This window comes from Elgaria multicarinata, chromosome 7, assembly GCF_023053635.1.
Source record: "Elgaria multicarinata webbii isolate HBS135686 ecotype San Diego chromosome 7, rElgMul1.1.pri, whole genome shotgun sequence".
In the NCBI taxonomy this organism is placed as follows: Eukaryota; Metazoa; Chordata; class Lepidosauria; order Squamata; family Anguidae; genus Elgaria; species Elgaria multicarinata.
In genome coordinates this window covers 6,209,521-6,230,089 of record NC_086177.1, presented here as the reverse complement: position 1 = coordinate 6,230,089, position 20,569 = coordinate 6,209,521, and the positions used below count along the sequence as shown (strand labels likewise).

The 20,569-nt window shown below is 41.1% G+C and overlaps 1 protein-coding gene across 3 annotated transcripts in view; it reads right to left on the bottom strand.

The window, feature by feature from the left end:
* Positions 1–20,569, bottom strand: part of RIN2 (Ras and Rab interactor 2) — an 80,207-nt gene that overhangs the window by 21,393 nt on the left and 38,245 nt on the right. For all 3 annotated transcript variants that reach the window (XM_063130168.1, XM_063130166.1, XM_063130167.1), the window contains exons 3-7: positions 15,439–15,533; positions 9,946–10,138; positions 8,865–8,976; positions 6,212–6,284; positions 5,503–5,594 (exon numbers count right to left, since the gene is read on the bottom strand). In XM_063130168.1, coding sequence (XP_062986238.1) covers positions 5,503–5,594; positions 6,212–6,284; positions 8,865–8,976; positions 9,946–10,138; positions 15,439–15,533 — 565 coding nt within the window. The remainder of the gene's footprint in view (positions 1–5,502; positions 5,595–6,211; positions 6,285–8,864; positions 8,977–9,945; positions 10,139–15,438; positions 15,534–20,569) is intronic.

Here is a 20,569-nt window from a genome sequence, read left to right as displayed (position 1 = left end):
ATTAATTCCAACAGAGCTTCCTAAGAATAACTTGGTGCTGGACTGGGCCCCAGTTAGCCAGTCCCACTTTGACCCAAATTTCCTGCCTGGTGCCACCACCTGACTTTGCCTCATAGCCGAGCTGCCCACGTCTCCAAAAAACCACATACGTATGAGGAGGGTGGGACCTATTTAAAGAGGAATGCAGTTTTCCTGGAATACCCCCATCTCACAAATTTAGAGCTTGCTTTGAATGCAACCTTTGTAAAATGGATACTCTTACTGATTGTACTAATGAGGATGGCAATGGTAAAAAGAGAGCTTTGGTTATTAGTTGGTATAAAGATGAAATAAATTAAATTAACAAGGCAGCCTTATAGATTAACTCTTCTGAGATCTTTTCCACAGTGGTTTAATTTAGACATCACACGAAAGCATGGTTTAGGGAAAAATCCTATGTGATCCGCCCTTGATACTTGTAAGTGCAGACTGGAAACTTGTTCTACATTTCAGCTAGGTTGCCTTTTTCATCTGTCTAGCTGAGGTGTTGCAGAGGGCAAGGGAAGAAGGCTTTACGCCGCCCTGAGATCTTAAATGATATAGGGCGGGATACAAATGTTTTAAATAAATAAATAAAATAAATAAGGCTGCAGAGGCCTCAGGATACTGTGTAAGGCGGCTTCTCCAGTTTCCTCCCCTCCCCAGCCAGAGAAATGCTCCCTTTACCTCCTTCTCCCAGAATTCCTTTTGCAACCTTGGAGATGCAGCCAGCATGGTTTCCTCCACACTGGCTGCGAGGGGAATGGGGGAGGGGAGCTCGGATTCCGGGGTCCAAGGTCGAAGTGCTGGTTGTGACCTTGGATCCAGGAATCCAGAATACTTTATCACTCCCCACCCCACAACTCTGTCTAGGGGCCGTAGAATTGCTCCAACCATCTTCCTAATGATTTAGAAATTCATGTCTGTTTTCCAGATTCCAGCTGGACATCAGGAAAAACTTCCTGACTGTTAGAGCAGTACGACAATAGAATCAGTTACCTAGGGAGGTTGTGGGCTCTCTCACACTAGAGGCCTTCAAGAGGCAGCTGGACAACCATCTGTCAGGGATGCTTTAGGGTGGATTCCTTCACTGAGCAGGGGGTTGGACTCGATGGCCTTGTAGGCCCCTTCCAACTCTGCTATTCTATGATTCTTTTTCTGTGTGCTAAGCAAGAGCAGCAGGCTAGGTTCAGTAGCCTCCAAAAGTGAAAAGCAACCATACCTATGGTTTGTCAGTTCAAACATCACACCAGACCAGAAGCCTCTTTAACCATTGTTTCGTATAAAGCCATAATTGAACTTATGGCTTTAAATTATGCTGTGTCTCAATTCTCTAAGTCCCCCCACCCAATAAGTCAGTCCCTATGGGCCAAACTAGAAATTGGAAGATCTGCCATTGTGTCTCCCATAGCTTCTTTTTTCAAAAGAGCAGCCATGAAGCCTCTCAGATCAGATCAGAGCTGCAGCCCTGGGGTGCGCGTGGGGGAGATTAACCATCCCCTCACGCCGTTTTTTCAATCTGAAGTACCTTTTGCTGAAGATATTTATCTCATGGGCGACAACATACAGGTATTCATATAGTACCTGTATGTTTTCTCCCACAGGGCAAAAGGGAGCATGAAGAGAAGGGTTAAACTGCCCCTTCCCCAATCAGAACCCCACCCCACAGGCTGCTTTTACCTTTGGGGAGAAAACATAGGAGACCCAAATCACGAATCGCTTAATGTCCCATCTGCTTTGGTTCTAAGCCTCAAACAAAATTAAGGATATTAGCCAAGTCATCTGTTTTTTTCCACCCAGGTTGAACTTGAAATTAATTTGGCTCCAGGGCTGCTGCAATCCCTTACTTGGCACACTGCAGAAATAAGGAACTACAGCTCTGTACTGTATAAATCCTTCAGCTCAGCCAGATCATATCCTCAAAATACTTTGCAAAGGTAGAATTGTGTGTGAACTAAAATGTATGAAAAAGACATTAATAGTGAATATACTCTAATTAAAACCACATGCCTTGGCTAAATAAATAACATGTCATATCCCCATTCCCTATATATAGTAAATTATTCTTGCAGAGCTCAAACTAAAATCCTGGGAGCTATATGATCTGCATCAAAGTTAGGAACAAGATCCTGCATAATTCCTTCTAAAATTACATTTTCTGCTGAGAAGAAAAGATCCTGTTTGGGGAGGAGCATTACCTCAGTGGCAGAGAAAATGCTTTGTATGCAGAAGGTCCCAGTTTCAGTGAGAAGCTGGGGTTGTTCTGCCAGTCAGAGCAGGTAATACTGAGTTGGTCCAGTGATCTGAGTCAGTAAAAGACAGCTTCATATGCTTCAAAGACATCCTGCACTTTGTTCTCTGACATCTAGAAATGGCTCCAATTTTTAGAGGGTTATGAATGTAAGAGTAGTCCTGAAGAATCAGATTAAACCTTGCTCATCATCCTCTTTCCTACAGTGTTCAACTAGATGCCCCAGGGAAGCCCAAATGCAAGGTATGAAAACAATAGCCCCCTCCTGCTCTTGCTTCCTTGCAAATGGTATTCAGAGCCATAGCCTTTGGATGATCAGCAGGGGAAACAATGTAATATGGGTTGCTTCCCTTGCCCCTGGTGCATGCCAGTCACATGACCGGCGTTTCCCTAATTATCCGCGCTGCATTACAGGTTGCTATGTCATCTAAACCTGCCACACGGCAAGGGTGGCTTCCTGATCCTTATTAGTATTATGGTTTCTCACCGCCCCAACACCCCTACAGCCAGCCATGGGTTGTAGGATGGGTAAGAAGCCATGCCTATCGCACTGCGCACCGGGTTCAGATAACACGTCATAGATAATTAGGAAAATGCCAGTTTTGTGACTGGCACAAGCAGGGGTGGGGGAAACCACCAAATAGTGCATTGTTTCCCCTGCTGATCGTCTGAACCTGGTCACCATCATAGCTAATAGCCGTTGACTGACCTATCCTCTATGAATTTATCTAATTCCTTTTTAAAGCCATCTGAGTGATCACCACCACATCTTGTGGCAATACGGCAACCTCCATCATTCCCAGCTGGCACTGCCATTGCTGGTGAGAATTATAGAAGTTGCAGTTCAACACATCTGGAGGTCACCAGTTTGGGAAAGGCTGATTAAATGTGTGAAGTACTCCATTTTGTCTGTGTTGGATCTCTCCTGCTAATTGATTTCGTTGGGTGCCCCTATCCCTAGCTCTAGTGTTATGAAGGAGAAAAATTCACACACATTACTATTTAGACCTCTATCATGTCCATCACCTTACATATACATGTTTAGATATAATAGGCATGTACCCCGACATACATTATTCACATATTATACACACTTGCTCATTGTATGTCCAGCATCCCACCACATATATATGCTGCTGCATATTATGCAGATTACTGAAGATCATTGCATACCCATGTATTTGTTTGTGATTGTGTCTTTTATTGCACATAGCTTTGATACATTTCTTTATTAAAAGGTATATAATTTTTCAAATAAATAAAACCATCTAGATTGCACACTGCCTTTACATGTATTTACATTCAATCCTATTTAAGAGTCTGATCTGGCCAGTCTGGATATTAGTTACAAACTGGTGGTGGAGGAGGGAAGGTGAAGACAGCAAGAATTCAATTTTTCACTTAACAGCAGAGATAAGAAATTTCCCCTTACTACGCCAATTATGACTAATTTTATTTTATCTTTTAATACCAGGTATACCCTGGATCCAACAGGGAGAAGATAGTGCACTCTAATCCATCTTCATATTTTACATTCAGGTAAAGCCATTTAGAGAGAGGAGCTGTACAAATGTCACAGCTGTTTCAAGAAAGACTCAAAGGCACAAACTATCTTTCATTCATCAGTCAGTATGCAAGACGGGGCAGTTCAAACTTATTCTTTAGTGAGCTAATTGAGAATTTGCCAGAAAAAAATCCCAGGCTTTCTAAGAAATGCTAGCTTTAAATGCTAATTTAATTCAGTAAATAACTTAAATTTGTATATGTCATCTGTTTTGCTAGTAAACACACTGCAAAAATGGTAAATATTCACTATTTATAAGTATTCTTCATAATAATTGCACAAAACAGTCTTGTTTGAGAAATGAGGTGACCCGATCACTGGAACGAAGTGATCTGGCCAGATGGAGGGGGGTGGCAAAAGGCAATTTGTTCTTTTCAGTATCAACATCTCTGTGCTAAGTTGCCCTGACCATACTTAAATTGATGGAAGTCTACTGAAGCCTCTTAACACCTGCCCACTGCAGCACATCAACCACTTTGAACTTCCAGTCAAATATGGGATAAAAGCATAATATATATAATAAATAATTTTGCCTAAGAAATGTCCCAAGCCAAATACATATTTCCTTAAGTTGGCATGTTTAGGAACTTACATCCTCTGAGAATCAGTCTAGTAAAGTGGGGGGAATGTTGAACCTGGACTGCAGAGGCCCACACTGAAATCACTGCTCAGCCACAGAGCTCATTGGCTTGTCACTAAATCACAATCTAGAGTTGCTGGGAAGGGTGGAGGAGAAGAAATGGGATTATCCCATATATACCTCTGATCTTCATGGGAGAAAGACAGATATCATGTATGAAACAATCACAGACCATGGCTTACTGGAACTCAGAATATCAACCAAGAATGGCTGGAATTCAGCAAGGAAATGAAAGAGAAATTTATTACTCTCCCATTGGCTGCATGCTGACCTGGGGCCTTGAGGTCCAAGTCAATGACAAGAAAGAGTGGCATGGGTATCTGCAGCTCTTTATGATAGCTGTCAGCAACTGGAGACCCCTGGGTAAAATTCAGCCCCTTAAGAGATGGTCACCAGCTTCCAACCAACCTAAATGCAGAAAAGTGTAGAGAAAATGGCATCTGTGGCAACAGAATGTTGGCAGATCCCCGGGGGCTGCCCTGCTGACCCACCACTCCTCTGTTGATTCTCAAAAAGAGTTCTAGGTAAGGTGACCATATGAAAAGGAGGACAGGGCTCCTGTATCTCTAACAGTTGCATAGAAAAGGGAATTTCAGCAAGTATGATTTGTAGATATGGAGAACCCTCTTCATCACAACAGTTAAAGTTGCAGGAGCTATCCTAGAATGGCCAGATTTAAAAGAGGGCAGGGCACCTGCAGCTTTAACTGTTGTGATGCAGAGGGAATTTCACCAGGTTTTCCATATATACAAATGACTCCTGCTGAAATTTCCTTTTCAATACAACTGTTAAAGATACAGGAGCCCTGTCCTCCTTTTCATATGGTCACCCTAGTTCTAGGAGAACTCTTACTAATTTAAAAGAATTGCTAAAGTCCCTCCAAGGCTATTCCTGCTTGTGAAGCTATGTAGTCCTCTACCAAGTTCATGCTGATTAATAGCTACAAGTTTGAAAATTCTTAAAATGTCTACTTTTGGTTTTGATCACTTTCTACTAATTCACTTAGGACAAACCAACAGGCATACTTACTCAGTCCCAGCTGTGCCACCTCTTCAAGTTCAGCCTCTGTTGTTGCTGTTGCAATAGCATGAGGCAACTTCAAGGTGAATGGCAAGACATCCCTTGTTTGGAAATAAAGAATTACAGCGTTAATTTGCTTGACATTTTTACATTTCTCTTCATAAAATGTGGAACCATCCCAAATGAATGTATTTCCTTTAGAAGACAATCTCCTTCTACCACTCCCTCTTACTTCAGTGCTAACTTCTCTACTGGGTAGACTATATCAGTTTGAGGCCCAAGATACCCTTCTGCTACAATTCAGGATATCAATTTGCAGTTGTGTACAAAATGAAACTGGCTTAAGGGAGACCTGAAAATCATTTAAACTATAGCTTAGTTGAGGTATGAGTATATATATTTCATTTCTGCAAGCCATAAAATCTGCATCACAGCAAAGCTTCCTGAAAAGTTCAGCAAAATTGGAAGGGGAATTCACTTATGCCCAAGCAACAGGCTCTGTGGAAGAGCACATATCCCCATCATCCCCAGTTAAATGATATCCAGGAAGGGTTGGGAAAAGATGTCTGAATGTGACCTGACACAGCTGGTATCAGACAATATTGGGCTAGATGGACCAACAGTCTGGCCCTGTGTTCACTTTTTTCTAAAATAAAACTTTCTAACTTTCAGTACAAGGCAAAGCCACAAGTTCAATTTAAGATGAGTTAACCCTTACCTGCTAATACAGTAGAAAGCAATGAGCCTGAATAAATCAGCAAAACTTATTCCAGAGCCTTCCAAGGAAAAGGCTGCAAAGTAGAAAGGAACAAGCTCAATTGCTCAATACATGTTCTGAGAAATGTTATTAAACACACTTTCTACACAGTAAATAATCCACAAAATGCCATCTTATAATAAAAACATGCACAACTGAAATGACTCAGTCAAATGTCTGTAGCAACAGGCTTGGGACGTGTTGTTTTTGTTTTAAAAGCCTCAACGAATGTCCTATTATTTAATTAAATGTGTCACCCAAACTTGCATTGCACAACAGCAGCTGGCAAAATCTGCATCTTCAGGTTAGCATATATTAGCAAATACCGTTTCTTCTGCTGAAATTACTTGCCTTTTTAAACACAGATCCCACAAACCTATCCTGAGTCACAAGCATGTATTATTTTTCTAATGAACAATAAGTTTTTTCCCCCAGATGTCCAACAACTTTAATATACTTTTAATATAAATGTATATAAATGGAAGGCAATATTTAAATCAATTGAAGAATTTTTATTCATATCAATTACATATGAATAGATCACAGTCAAAATCTGCATTTACTCCATTGTAATATCATTAGGAATATGGAAACCTTATCTCTTTATTTCTGCAGACTTCTCCACTTCTCTGCCCCATGTTTTCAAATAGCTACAGAACCTTTGCTTTTAAGAACTACACACATAAATCAAAAGCGTATCTGAATTTGCTTCCAAATGCAGATGCTACCCATTGCTTTTAATGGAATAGGCACCGAAATGTTCAACCCCATTCTCAACCTTCTAGCTAGCTTGTGCATCTAGCTGCTGATAAACCTTTTATCCCGATAATAAGTAAATCAGATGGAACCTGACAAAAACTGGGATTAGAATCATTGTCCACACCAACAGAACTATAATATCAATCTTGGAAATTGAATCTGTGGGAAGTTTGTTCACATATGATAAGACAGGCTAGTGCTATTCAACCTGTTCTAGATGGAGGTGATACTCTCCTGAAATAAATAAGTTCCCAGTTTGATGAATCCTCTGAGAGCAGGAGTAGGCAACATGTGACCAGCACTACAGCAAGGGGGGAAAAAGTATTACAACAACCAAAAATGGCTTCATTAGTGCTACAGAGCACTAAATGGGCCAAATTTAGCTTGTTTTGAAACTGAATTTGATACATATAGCACCCCGTAGCTACTGCAGAGCACTATATGGGTCAAATTTAGCTTCCAAACAAGCTAAATTTGGCCCATTTTGCATTTTGCAGCATTAACATAGCCACATCCTTTGTAAAAAATAATTTCAAGCACCCCGCAAAGTGCGGCCGGTGGGGGTGAAGCAAAAATGGCTCTCACAACCACTAAAGTTGCCCACCCATATTCTAGAGCCATTATTGTCGCCCCTCCTGGACTGAGATTCCCTAGCTTCAGTTATCCATATGATAGTGACCTCTAGATTGGATTAATGTAATGCATGGTAAGCAGGGCTACCTCTGAAGATAGCTCAGAAACTGCAGTTGTGCAAAATATAGGTGCAATATTGTTAACTGCAACTGGACTGGACTCTGGAACAAATCTTGCCAAAGTTGAAACAGCTCCACTGGGTCCCAGGCCATTTACAAGCTCAGTTTAATGTACCTTGTGGATCTTTAAAGGTTTTCATAGTTTGGAAGCAAGACTCCTGTTGGATTACCTATCTCCATATGAGCCCACCCATGCACCGGGTAGACTCATGTGGCAGCCCTTCATTAAGTGGACCCACCATCACTGATACAAGTGGATGGCAACTACAGAAAGGGCCTTTTTGGTAGTGGCTCCCAAATTTATTGTGCCAGATGAAGACCTTTTTGTTTTCCCAGGTCTCTTAAGCATGATTTTATTTTAATTCTGCCTTTATCTGTTGCTATTTTATTAAAAAAAAACACCTCCCTGGGTATTTTACAGTTAAATATAAGATAGAAGAGCTCTTCTATCTTATATTTAACTGTAAAATACCCAGGAAGTTTTTTATTGGCGGGAGAGTGGAAATGTCTAAAATAAGTAAGTGACAGGTTAAATTTTGTTGCCTCGAACTGTTTGTTTATTTATTTATTTATTTATTTATTACATTTTTATACCGCCCAATAGCCGAAGCTCTCTGGGCGGTTCACAAAAATTAAACTGTTCATTCTCTTTCATAAAGACGTTCCCTATATAACACTCATCCCCACCATTACAACTTCTGGGAGGCTGAATGCTTTAATGTAGTTTTAGAGAAAGTTCAGAAGTTAAATATAATGGAAGCATGAATCCTTGTATGAAGATCTTAAGATTCAGTTTTGCTATCCCCCACTTTTAAACTTTTTAAGCCCCAAGAGTCGATTCTGTGAGTGTAAATGAATAGTATAATAAATATGCAGACACTAAAAAATAAGTAGTTATGACTAAAAGGGGTACTGTGCTGGCAGCCTGGACTATAAACAATTTAAGCACCTATATTTAAGATGATTAAATCAATTGTCTTTAGAGGGTGTCCCTTTGTCACTGACTGAACTAATTTTATCAGAAATTACAATCAGTCAGCTGAATTATTTTTCTACTCATGATAGTAGAGCCAAGGCCAGAAACAATTTTTTAAAAGACTTACTATATGTGCTCTCTTTTATTGCAAACTCTTTAAGGCACAATCCAAAGTCAATTGGTAGACGTAGAGATAAGACTTTCTTCTGCATTCTTGTGGATTTCCTAACAAGGAATGTCTATTAAAATAAAAAATACAAAGAACAAAGCTTTAAATAGGTGACAGCTATATCTTGAAGAAATATCATTCTGGTTCTGTATTTTATTTATTTATCTATTTATTTATTACATTACTATTCCACCTTTTTTACTCCAAGGAACTCAAGACAGCTTACATAATTATCCTCCTCTCTATTTTATTCATTTTATTTTGGCGGCCTCCTATACAAGTATTCCTATAGAACTTTCACAGAGAAATCAGTAACTTAGGAGATGCAAGCATGCTATAAGGTGTAATATTTCATTAGATAAACTATTCAGTGTTTCCTTACTCACTCTGTTAACAATGTGCAGGTTTGCCTAATTCCAAGTCCTATCTTCAGCTTCCACCCACTCAGTTTTGTGAGATACATGTATTAAAGTAGAAGGTTTTAAAAGGCCCTGTACCTTTGGGCCAGTCTTTCAGCTCCCATTAATTCAGAGGTTGAGTGAGTGCTCCTTGTTCACACACACACATCCCAAAATGCACAAGAGCCACTTCCTGGTGATGTTTCCCCATGTGGCTCTGGCAGAGTGGATTAGTCATATTAATTGCCCTCAGCTGGAGATGAAGGTACAAATCCAGCTTCTCTGAGGCTGGGAGCCAATTGCTCTCCATAATAAAAGGTGGATTCATTATGGTGTACGAATAACATAAACACATGGGCAAAGCGAATCACATGGATCTTCAACTCCTCTGACTGGCACCCTATCAATATTCACACACCCACAGTGACATGATGAAACACCACAGGGATGCAATTCTTAAGCTGCTGTGGTGTAAGGAGGTGAAGAGAGAGAGAGAATGAATAAATGAATGAAAAGAGAGAGAAATCTGTGTCTGATTTATTGCTTTTGAAAGTGAACTATTTCTGAACAGTTATAAACAAGGGGTACCCCAAATAAGTATTCCTTTTGCAATTTAAGTCCAAATGAAAGGTGTTTCTTACTCCAGGAGGTTGGGACTGTAGAACATCCATTGCTTCAGCATCATTCAAGCCAAGCTGTAACCAGACAGGGTGCGTATGAAGAAGTTTATCTAGTATGCTGAGCTTATTGGGAAGGCTGTCATATCCAGAATCTCGTATGATATTTTTAAAACCTTTTTGATCCGGACATACATCACCCATATCTTTCTCTAGGCTATAAACAGAAGCAAAAACAAGAATTAAAAGCCTGAATTAAAATTATTCAAGGAGCTATCAGTACTTTCAAGACAACCTTCAGCAACATATCATCCTTATAAAACAAGTAACACTATCAGGCCATGTCAAACTGAAGCTTTAAGGCTGAGTTCCAGATATAATAGGGACTTAACCATTCTTCTTTCTAATATCAAATGAGCAGTCACCACTACATGTGTAGTGGGGATACTGCGGAGGATGGCATTTGCCACCTTGAGTTGCTTGTCAGCTTTGCTGAGGCATATTGTCAGCTAACCCAGGGTACAACGGGTACAGTTACATTTATGTCTTAGCAATTCATGTATCCTTAATGTTGATTCTCTGTTGCTACAACCCTTCTGCACATATACTTACATTTTTTTCCATTCCACTCCTTCCATATGATGAAGTAAGTGGTTGCTCTTGCCACCATGAACAGTCTCTCAGAAGAAAGCCACAACTGACACTGCTTCTCTTTTACCATTTACTGATTGTAAAGGTCAAACACTGTAAAGCTTGAAGGGATAAGGGCTTGCTTGCTTGTCCTCTTACCTTAGAGATTATCAAGTATCTCTACCCAATGTCAATGAATCCCTCACCTGAGGTGCAACTCCTTCTGCATTTGGAAGAGCTGTTTGTACACAGACTCCTGATTTACAAAGAAACATGGCCACACCTGAGGATAAAGCTGCCGTTTAGAGAGAAATCGTGAAACTGGTAGCAACATCTACTTGCTTCTAATCAATACTGACCTACCTTTTACTAGATGATCTACTTGCCTTTACTAGTAGACCTGTCCTGATAGGAACTAAAATGCAATGGTTTTGGGAACACAGAACAGTCTATGCTCACCCAACCTGGTGCCCTCCTCCAGATGTGTTGGACTGCAACTCTCATCATTCCCAGCTAACATGTGTTGCAGTGCAGCTCATCTGGAGGGCATCAGGTTGGGGAAGGCTGGTCTATACAATGGCACAAAGAAGTAGGGTCTGGGTCATTTCATGCTGAACTCATTGGGAGGAAAGGTGTTTCTATGTGAAATCTATCAGAGAAATTGAACTGTGGTGACAGGACTAGCACTGTATACTGGCAGTTTTGAGGCAGCAGCCGTAATTCAACTCTCACCTCAGCCATGCATTCATTGTGTAGCCTTTAGCAAGCCATTATTCTAGTCCCAGGCCCGCATCTGGAACATGGAGATAATTATATTCATTTACACCTTGCAGGGTTGTTGTGAAGACTGCTGAGTTAATATATGTAAAGGGCTCTGAACATTCTGAAACACTACATCATCATCATCATCATCATCATCATCATCATCATCATTATAGTATCAAAAATGAAAAGAGTATTCAGCACATTTAAAAAACAAAACAAAAACTGGCCACACATTTGTACTAAAAACTGTTATCTTGCTGGATGTTGATTTTCAAAAAGAAATTTAAATCAAAGTCATGTACAATTATAAACCGCCAATACAATTTTCATGGGGTTCTCCTTTCTTCTGTGGAACACAATACATTATGTAGCCATGTAAAGAAAAACTGACAATACTAAGCTATACTGGCACTACTATAAAACTCTAAATTTTCTTCCTCCAGTCACAAGCTTTTAAACATACCATATGTGATGGTATGATTTGGAATGTATGGCTGCAGATTTCTTAGTTCCATACTGAAAAGCATCCTGTAAATCAGAAGTATCAGATCTATTGATGCAGAAATCAGACTTTGGACAAGAAGCTTGTGTGTGGAAGAGGCATGTTGACAAGCTGTCTTTGAAATCATATGCAAAAGGTATTTACTCTCTAGTCTAATATATCTCCTGGTTCCATCCATCACAATGCTCATTAAGTGACTTCACAATAAAGGATTGTACAGCATTGTACCAATGTAGGCACTGAGTACTCAGAACTGTAAGACTCATTGTAGGTGACTTACCACAGAGCAGGTACACAAAGGCCTCAGTTAATTTGTGCTTCAATTCAAGAAGGCATTTAAGTTCCATTAAAAGGCAAATTATTTTGGTATAAGAACAGTATTAAAGGTATCTATCTATGCCCCAGAGGCAAAATTCCATGCCCTAGCATTATCTGTCTATCCACTGCTCATGTCAGACCATCCTTTTCTGAAGAGTAATGATTCATAACTCCCTGTGCAAACTAGTCATTGGGAAAAGGGGCAGTACCAGGACTGTCATGCATCTATTCTTCCTGTTTTGTTGGTAAAGACAGCAACATTCTTCTTCCTTTCACAGTTAATTTATACATTCCCACTGCAATGTATAAATAATTTATACACTGCCACTGTGTGGAAGCTGGGATACTAGTAACATCTGTATAAAGGGGGAATTATGTAGAACAGATAAATGACGTTACTTATATCAGGTGAAGTAACCACATTAACCCTGTTCAAACATTCACTTGAACCTGAACTGGCTAAAACTGTACAGCTTGGGGGTACTCCTTGATCCAATCCTTCCTGGATAGTGATAGCTTGGGCACAGTGGTTCCTGCTCTGAAAACCTCCCCTTGGATTGCTACAACACTTTGTATGTGAGGCTGCCTTCGAAATGTCTTGGAAGCTTCAGCTAGTGCAGAATATGACAGCCAAGGCTATAAAAGGTACAGGTAGGTACAGAACCAAATATCTGAAGGAGCCCCTCTCTCTAAATAGCTCTTCAGGGGAGATTCTTCTGCAAGTACGCATGGTACATTATGCGACAACAAAGGAGAGAGCCTTCTGTTGTAGCAGCCTGATTGTACCACGATTATACACGGCACCAACATTATACTCTTTTTTGCACCAAGTCTGTTTGCTCATGCATTTTAACTCATTTATGAAGTTCAATGTATTTTCTGACTTTTTTTTTGGACGATTTGTTGTGGTTTTCATAGATTTTTAATTGTTTTTATTACATTTTGTATACCACCCTAGTAGCATAAGATGAAAGGTGGCATATAAATATTTTAAATAAATAAACAGAAGGCAAGAGCACATGTGCAAACCCCACTCTCCAACACCTCCAGGGTTTCTAAGTGTATTCATCTGAACCTTGCCTTATCAAGTATGCTGATCACACTGAGGCTTCTAAGCGTGTTCTGCTGAAGGCATTTAGAACCACTTTCCAACCTTTGCACTCAGATTTTTAGCCAGCCCATTCAGGTGAATGCCTGAAACATAGCTCATATCTCCACCTGTGGGCAAGCTGAGACCCCAACGGTGCATGAGACCCTCAGCCTAATTTAAAAAACCCTCTGTGATCCACATGGCAAGTGATCAGTTCAAGTCTTTCGGGCTTTAGGGTGGATTCCTGCATTGAGCAGGGGGTTGGACTCGATGGCCTTGTAGGCCCCTTCCAACTCTGCTATTCTATGATGCTATGATTCTATGACTTCTGGCAAGAACCATTTCCCTTTGGGGTTGGGGCAGAAAGAGAGAGAGAAGATTACCACTGGCTTTGCTCCCTGACCCCACTGCTGGCATGTGGCCTTCAATTATTTATTATTTATTAAATTTATATACCGCCCCATAACTGAAGCTCTCTGGGCAGTTTACAAAAGTTAAAAACAGTGAACATTAAAAGTATACAGATTACCACCCTTAGCCATGTGGAAGCGACACTAAATGTTTTGTGAGAAAGCAATGTGGAGAAAGTTGCAAAAGCAAAAAGCTCAGTCCTGTATTCGTGTTTAGAACATACATGCCAGATCCATGTGTAAACTGGTTCTAATCCAGGCGATAATATGGCTCAGTGTCCAGTCACATTCTTGCTGTTCTATTAAGTTTATTAACTAGAATGGCCAGATGACAAACTACACCTGATGAAATTCTCTCTTCTCCACAATGATTAAAGGGACAGAAGCCTTTTGCATCTGGCTACCCTAACATTACTGTGAGCCCATCCTACCGTAGTGTGCATGTTGTTTACTGTTCTACTCAGCTTCTAAGGTGTCTTCCTAGTTTCCTCACAAAACAGGGCACATTTGCTTTCTAGTGAGCTCTTTTCTCCCCATGGTTCCAAACATGCACTATAGTTCTCATTCTTGAGAGTTCAGCCCCTCTCCTGAGTCTCTAGAAGATTTATCTTTACTTTGATGTATAAGCATATCAATGCACATGCATGAACACTAAAGGGACCAATTATTATTGAAGTTTTACAGCCAGGAAACCTGACCCCTGATTTCCCCCCCAGGCTAGCTTAGTTCTGGTATTGGTTCCAGGTTGGGAGAAAGGTGCCTGTGGGAAAGGAGCACGGTTAAGGCAAAGCAAGGCTAGGTTCACTTCCCCTCAGTGTCACACCCTTTCCATACTAAAAGTAGACCCATCCACCACTTTAATCTTTGAATGGAGCAGAAATAGGACATCTAACACCAACACTGTAATCTTTTCAGCACTAGGTTAAGACTGTCCTATATGCCCAGTCATGTGGCAAACTGGCTGAAGCAGAAAAACTATGGGAGATCAAAATAAAATAATGTTCATGTTGAACCAGTAATACATGTAGGAACACGTGTACAATTTTTAAAAAATGGTCACGCAAACATTTAATTTTAAACTGGGTGATTTCATATGGAATGACCCAGCACTGAACTCTTGGATGTTTATTTAAAATATATATTAGACATCGTTAACAATTATACAGAACACAAACAAAACAAAAAACAAAACAAAAAATGAAACGGGAATACTTCCATCTGAAATCTTTTAAACTAATTTTCAAGTGAATAAAACCTCACAGTCCCTACTTAAATCAACAAAATTTAAAGACAAACCGTGTCTCAGAGTTGTTTTATGCATCATATAGAATTTGTGCTACATGAAGCATAAATTATACATGTAGTGGTATTTCTCCTGTCTAAACCAAAATTATTTGAAACCTGTCACTGGCTTCAATGCATTTATACAATAAAACTTCATTTTAAGTTGAAAACTCTCAAAAACTAGACATGAAAAACAGACCAGTTTTTACTGCCATACTTAAAAGATTGTTATTTATACTTTTAAACCAGAAAACTTATGCCTAAGGTATCCCTCAGTTATTACAGGTACCCGAGAGTGTATAAACAGAAATGAAACTTACACATGATTTCATCACCAGCCAGTGCCAAAGGCAAACCACTTCAAAGCTTATCCAAAGCACCAAACATATCCCAGCTGTAGAACTAAGAATTAATGAACGAGGTGGAAAATAACACATTCTTAACCAATGCAGCACAACCACGCCACAAAGTTTGCCATGCTATACTACCCAGTACTATAATAAAAGTTGTACATTCACCTTTGTAAACTGGTGGGTCCATCTTCAAGCACCAGATCTGTGTGTACCATTTCTTGTTTCAGTTCTCCGATTTCTGAAGCAATTGTGTCAATTAGCTAGAACACAGGGAAAATATTATGACGTCAAGGAAGTGGAAGAGGTGTGGAAATAAGAGAATAATCAAGATGAGTCACTCAAAATTACAACCCATTCACTCATTTTAATTTTGACTTCTCAGACAAAGGGAAAAAAACAGGATAAGGAAGCAACTTTATTAACTCCTGGACGAAGGGGGGAAATACATTTGTTACAATCCCAAAGGTACTCAAGAAATTCCATCTTATTAGTAATCTAAATAGTTATATAAAACTGATAATATTTAAACTTTTATATTGCCCTCCAGGAGAAAAATGATCCACTAAGAAACTTACAAAACAAACAAACAAAAAACAGAAAGCAAGCAAAGCCAGAGCATAGCTAAATAAGGCAAAACTTGCAGGCTTAAAAATATTTAAGACACAATCCAGCTTTAAGTTGTAGAGTTTTGAGTTTATCCTTTATTTATTTATTTATTTATTACATTTATATACCGCCCCATAGCCAAAGCTCTCATAGCCAAAACAGTAAACATTAAAAATATAAAAAATTTAAAACCATAAAAAACAGCAGTATAAAAACAACAGTATCCATTTAATCAACAGTTCTGGGGTCCGTTAAAAAAAATAAAACCTTAACGTTGTTAAATGGTATTAAATGCCTGGGAGAAGAGAAAAGTCTTGACCTGGTGCCTGAAAGATAACAGTGTTGGCGCAAGGTGATCATCAGGGAGAGCATTGGGGGGCCACCACCGAGAATCTCCAGGGCCCGATGAACTGCATCCAAGAGTAATGAAGGAGCTAGCGGAAGAACTCTCAGAACCTTTGTCTATTATCTTTGCAAAATCATGGAAGACGGGTGAGGTGCCGGACGACTGGAGGAGGGCTAACGTTGTCCCTATCTTCAAAAAGGGCAAAAAGGAGGAACCTGGGAACTACAGACCAGTCAGTCTGACATCCATCCCTGGGAAAATTCTGGAGCAGATTATAAAGAAGTCAATCTGTAAACACCTTGAAACCAATGCAGTGATTACTAGAAGCCAACATGGATTTGTCAGGAACAAATCCTGTCAGACTAATTTGATCTCATTTTTTGATAGGATAACCTCCCTTGTGGACTGTGGGAATGCTGTGGACGTCATATATCTTGACTTCAGCAAAGCTTTTGACAAAGTACCCCATGACATTCTGATTAACAAACTAGCTAAAAGTGGGCTAGATGGAACAACTATTAGGTGGATCCACAGTTGGCTACAGAATCGGACTCAAAGAGTACTTATCAATGGAACCTTCTCAAACTGGGGAGAGGCAACGAGTGGGGTGCCGCAGGGCTCAGTCCTGGGCCCAGTGCTCTTCAACATTTTTATTAATGATTTGGACGAGGAGGTGCAGGGAACGCTGATCAAATTTGCAGATGACACAAAATTGGGTGGGATAGCTAATACCCTGGAAGACAGAAACAAACTTCAAAGTGATCTTGATAGGCTGGAGTGCTGGGCTGAAAACAACAGAATGAAATTTAATAGGGATAAATGCCAAGTTCTAAATTTAGGGAATAGAAACCAAATGCACAGTTACAAGATGGGGGACACTTGGCTCAGCAATACTACAAATGAGAAAGATCTTGGAATTGTTGTAGATCACAAGCTGAATATGAGCCAACAGTGCGATATGGCTGCAAGAAAGGCAAATGCTATTTTGGGCTGCATTAATAGAAGTATAGCTTCCAAATCATGTGAGGTACTGGTTCCTCTCTATTCGGCCCTGGTTAGGCCTCATCTAGAGTATTGCGTCCAGTTCTGGGCTCCACAATTCAAGAAGGATGCAGACAAGCTGGAGCGTGTTCAGAAGAGGGCAACCAGGATGATTTATTTATTTATTTAATTACATTTATATACCGCCCCACAGCCGAAGCTCTCTGGGCGGTTTACAACATTTAAAAATAGTAAACATTAAAAGTATACAATTTAAAAACACACACACACACACACACACACATAAAAACAGTATAAAAACAACAGTATCCATTTAAAAACAACAATTGTGGGGTCCATTAAAAACAAAGTTAACGTTGTTAAATGCTGTTAAAATGCTGTTAAAAATGCCTGGGAGAAGAGAAAAGTCTTGACCTGGCGCCGAAAAGATAACAATGTTGGCGCCAGGCGAGCCTCATCGGGGAGATCATTCCACAGTCGGGGGGCCACCACTGAAAAGGCCCTCTCCCTTGTTGCCATCCTCTGAGCTTCCCTTGGAGTAGGCACTCGGAGGAGGACCTTAGATGTTGAGCGCAGTGTACGGGTAGGTTCATGTCGGGAGAGGCGTTCCATCAGGTATTGTGGTCCCAAGCCATGTAGGGCTTTATAGGTTAAGACCAGCACCTTGAATTGGGCTCGGAAACATATAGGCAGCCAATGCAAGCGAGCCAGAATCGGTGTTACATGCTCAAACCTCCCTGTTCCAGCTATCAATCTGGCCGCCGCATTTTGCACAAGCTGCAGCTTCCGGACCGTCTTCAAAGGCAGTCCCATGTAGAGGGCATTGCAGTAATCTAATTTGGAAGTTACTAGAGTATGGACAACTGAAGCTAGGTTATCCCTGTCCAGATAGGGGCGTAGCTGGGCCACCAACCGAAGTTGGTAGAAAGCACTCCGTGCCACCGAGGCCACCTGAGCCTCAAGTGACAAAGATGGTTCTAGGAGAACCCCCAAGCTACGAACCTGCTCCTTCAGGGGGAGTGCAACCCCATCCAGAACCGGTTGAACACCCCCCATCCGATCAGAGGAACCACCCACCAGCAGCATCTCAGTCTTGTCTGGATTGAGCTTCAGTTTATTAGCCCTCATCCAGTCCATTGTCGCAGCCAAGCACCGGTTCAGCACATCCACAGCCACACCTGATGAGGATGAAAAGGAGCAGTAGAGCTGCGTGTCGTCAGCGTACTGATGACAGCGCACTCCAAAACTCCGGATGACCGCACCCAATGGTTTCATGTACATGTTAAACAGCATGGGGGACAAGACCGATCCCTGCGGAACTCCATACTGAAGAGTCCACGGGGCCGAGCAATGTCCCCCAAGCACCACCTTCTGGAGCCGTCCTGCTAAGTAGGAGCGGAACCACTGCAATGCAGTGCCCCCCACTCCCAACTCAGCCAGACGTTCCAGAAGGATACCATGGTCGATGGTATCGAAAGCCGCTGAGAGATCAAGGAGAATCAACAAAGTCACACTCCCCCTGTCCTTCTCCCGACATAGGTCATCATACAGGGCGACTAAGGCTGTTTCCGTGCCAAAGCTGGGCCTGAAACCCGACTGAAATGGATCCCGACTGAAATGATCAGAGGTCTAGAAACAAAGCCCTATGAAGAGAGACTGAAAGAACTGGGCATGTTTAGCCTGGAGAAGAGAAGATGGAGGGGAGACATGATAGCACTCTTCAAATACTTAAAAGGTTGTCACACAGAGGAGGGCCAGGATCTCTTCTTGATCCTCCCAGAGTGCAGGACACGGAATAACGGGCTCAAGTTAAAGGAAGCCAGATTCCAACTGGACATCAGGAAAAACTTCCTGACTGTTAGAGCAGTGCGACAATGGAATCAGCTACCTAGGGAGGTTGTGGGCTCTCCCACACTAGAGGCCTTCAAGAGGCAGCTGGACAAGCATCTGTCAGGGATGCTTTAGGGTAGATTCCTGCATTGAGCAGGGGGTTGGACTCGATGGCCTTGTAGGCCCCTTCCAACTCTGCTATTCTATGATTCTATGATTCTAAGGCCCTCTCCCTTGTTGCCATCCTCTGAGCGTCCCTCGGAGTAGGCACTCGGAGGAGGACCTTAGATGTTGAGCGCAGTGTACGGGTAGGTTCATGTCGGGAGAGGCATTCCATCAGGTATTGTGGTCCAATTGAAATCAAAAGAGATTTCAAAGCACTTAATTTTGGTTGAATCATTTAACTATTAACATGTATATAGTGCATCAGGTATTCAAAGCATTTTAAATACATTGTATCAGTTCAAATGTGACAATAAACTAGGATTTCAGGGAACCCTGGCTTATCGGGATTGAATAAACTAGGATTTCAGGGAACCCTGGCTTATCATGATTGAGCAGTGCACTCTTCATACTGCCCAATCGCTTCTGCTTGGCTCCTCCTGCAAGAGGGAGCAGCTAAATAACCATGGACCTTCCATCTGTGTGTGTGTGTTTTTTTATCAGAACATCCAAAGTGGGGATTCTAGCTGTTTTCTCACCAAACAAGCCACAGTCATAAGACAACAACAAACCATGGCTTATGACCCTGCTTGCTTGGGAAAGACAACCCAGAAGCCCCGGTTCAGATGGTCAGGATACAGAAACTATGGGGAGTCCATAGTTGGGTAGCTGCCACCTCTGGCAGAAGGAGCCGAGGAAGAGCAGTTGGCCAGCATGCACCAGCACACTTGCTCAGACTCAATAAGCCAAGATTCTTTTGAACAATGGCTTGTTGCATGGTGGGTAGTCCTCCAGCTGTTTGGCCTGCAACTCCTATCATCCCTAGCCAGCATAGGCAATGGTGAGAGTTGGAGGCAAAAACATCTGGAGGGCCACAAATTGCCCACCCCTGACTTATCATGATGTCCAAATGGGGCCACTAAATAATCCTTGCAAAGTGCTCTACTTTACATGTTGGAGATTAATAGATTATCTTAGATTAATAGAATAGGAAGGGAGAACAGGGAGGCTAGTAAGGTCACGAGTGAGGTAATATCTAAAAAAGAGTCTTCTTGGGTCACACTTTTAGCCACTAAGCTAGACTAATTCTTAGAGCCTCAAAAGGAATGAAAAAGGGAACTTTTTCACCTTTCTACAAAATTAAACATAAATTATCTTCAATAAAGCAAAGCATTTTATTTCTCAGGGGGAAAAAAGAAAAGAAAGAAATGCAGCAAATTTCCTGCCAGAGTAAAAAATTGGCTCACATGGAAAGGTTCATTTTTGGTAGAGATGGATAAGGGACCATCACATTATGGATAAAACTCACTCACTAGATCAGGTGTAGGAAACTTCGCACTCTCCAGATGT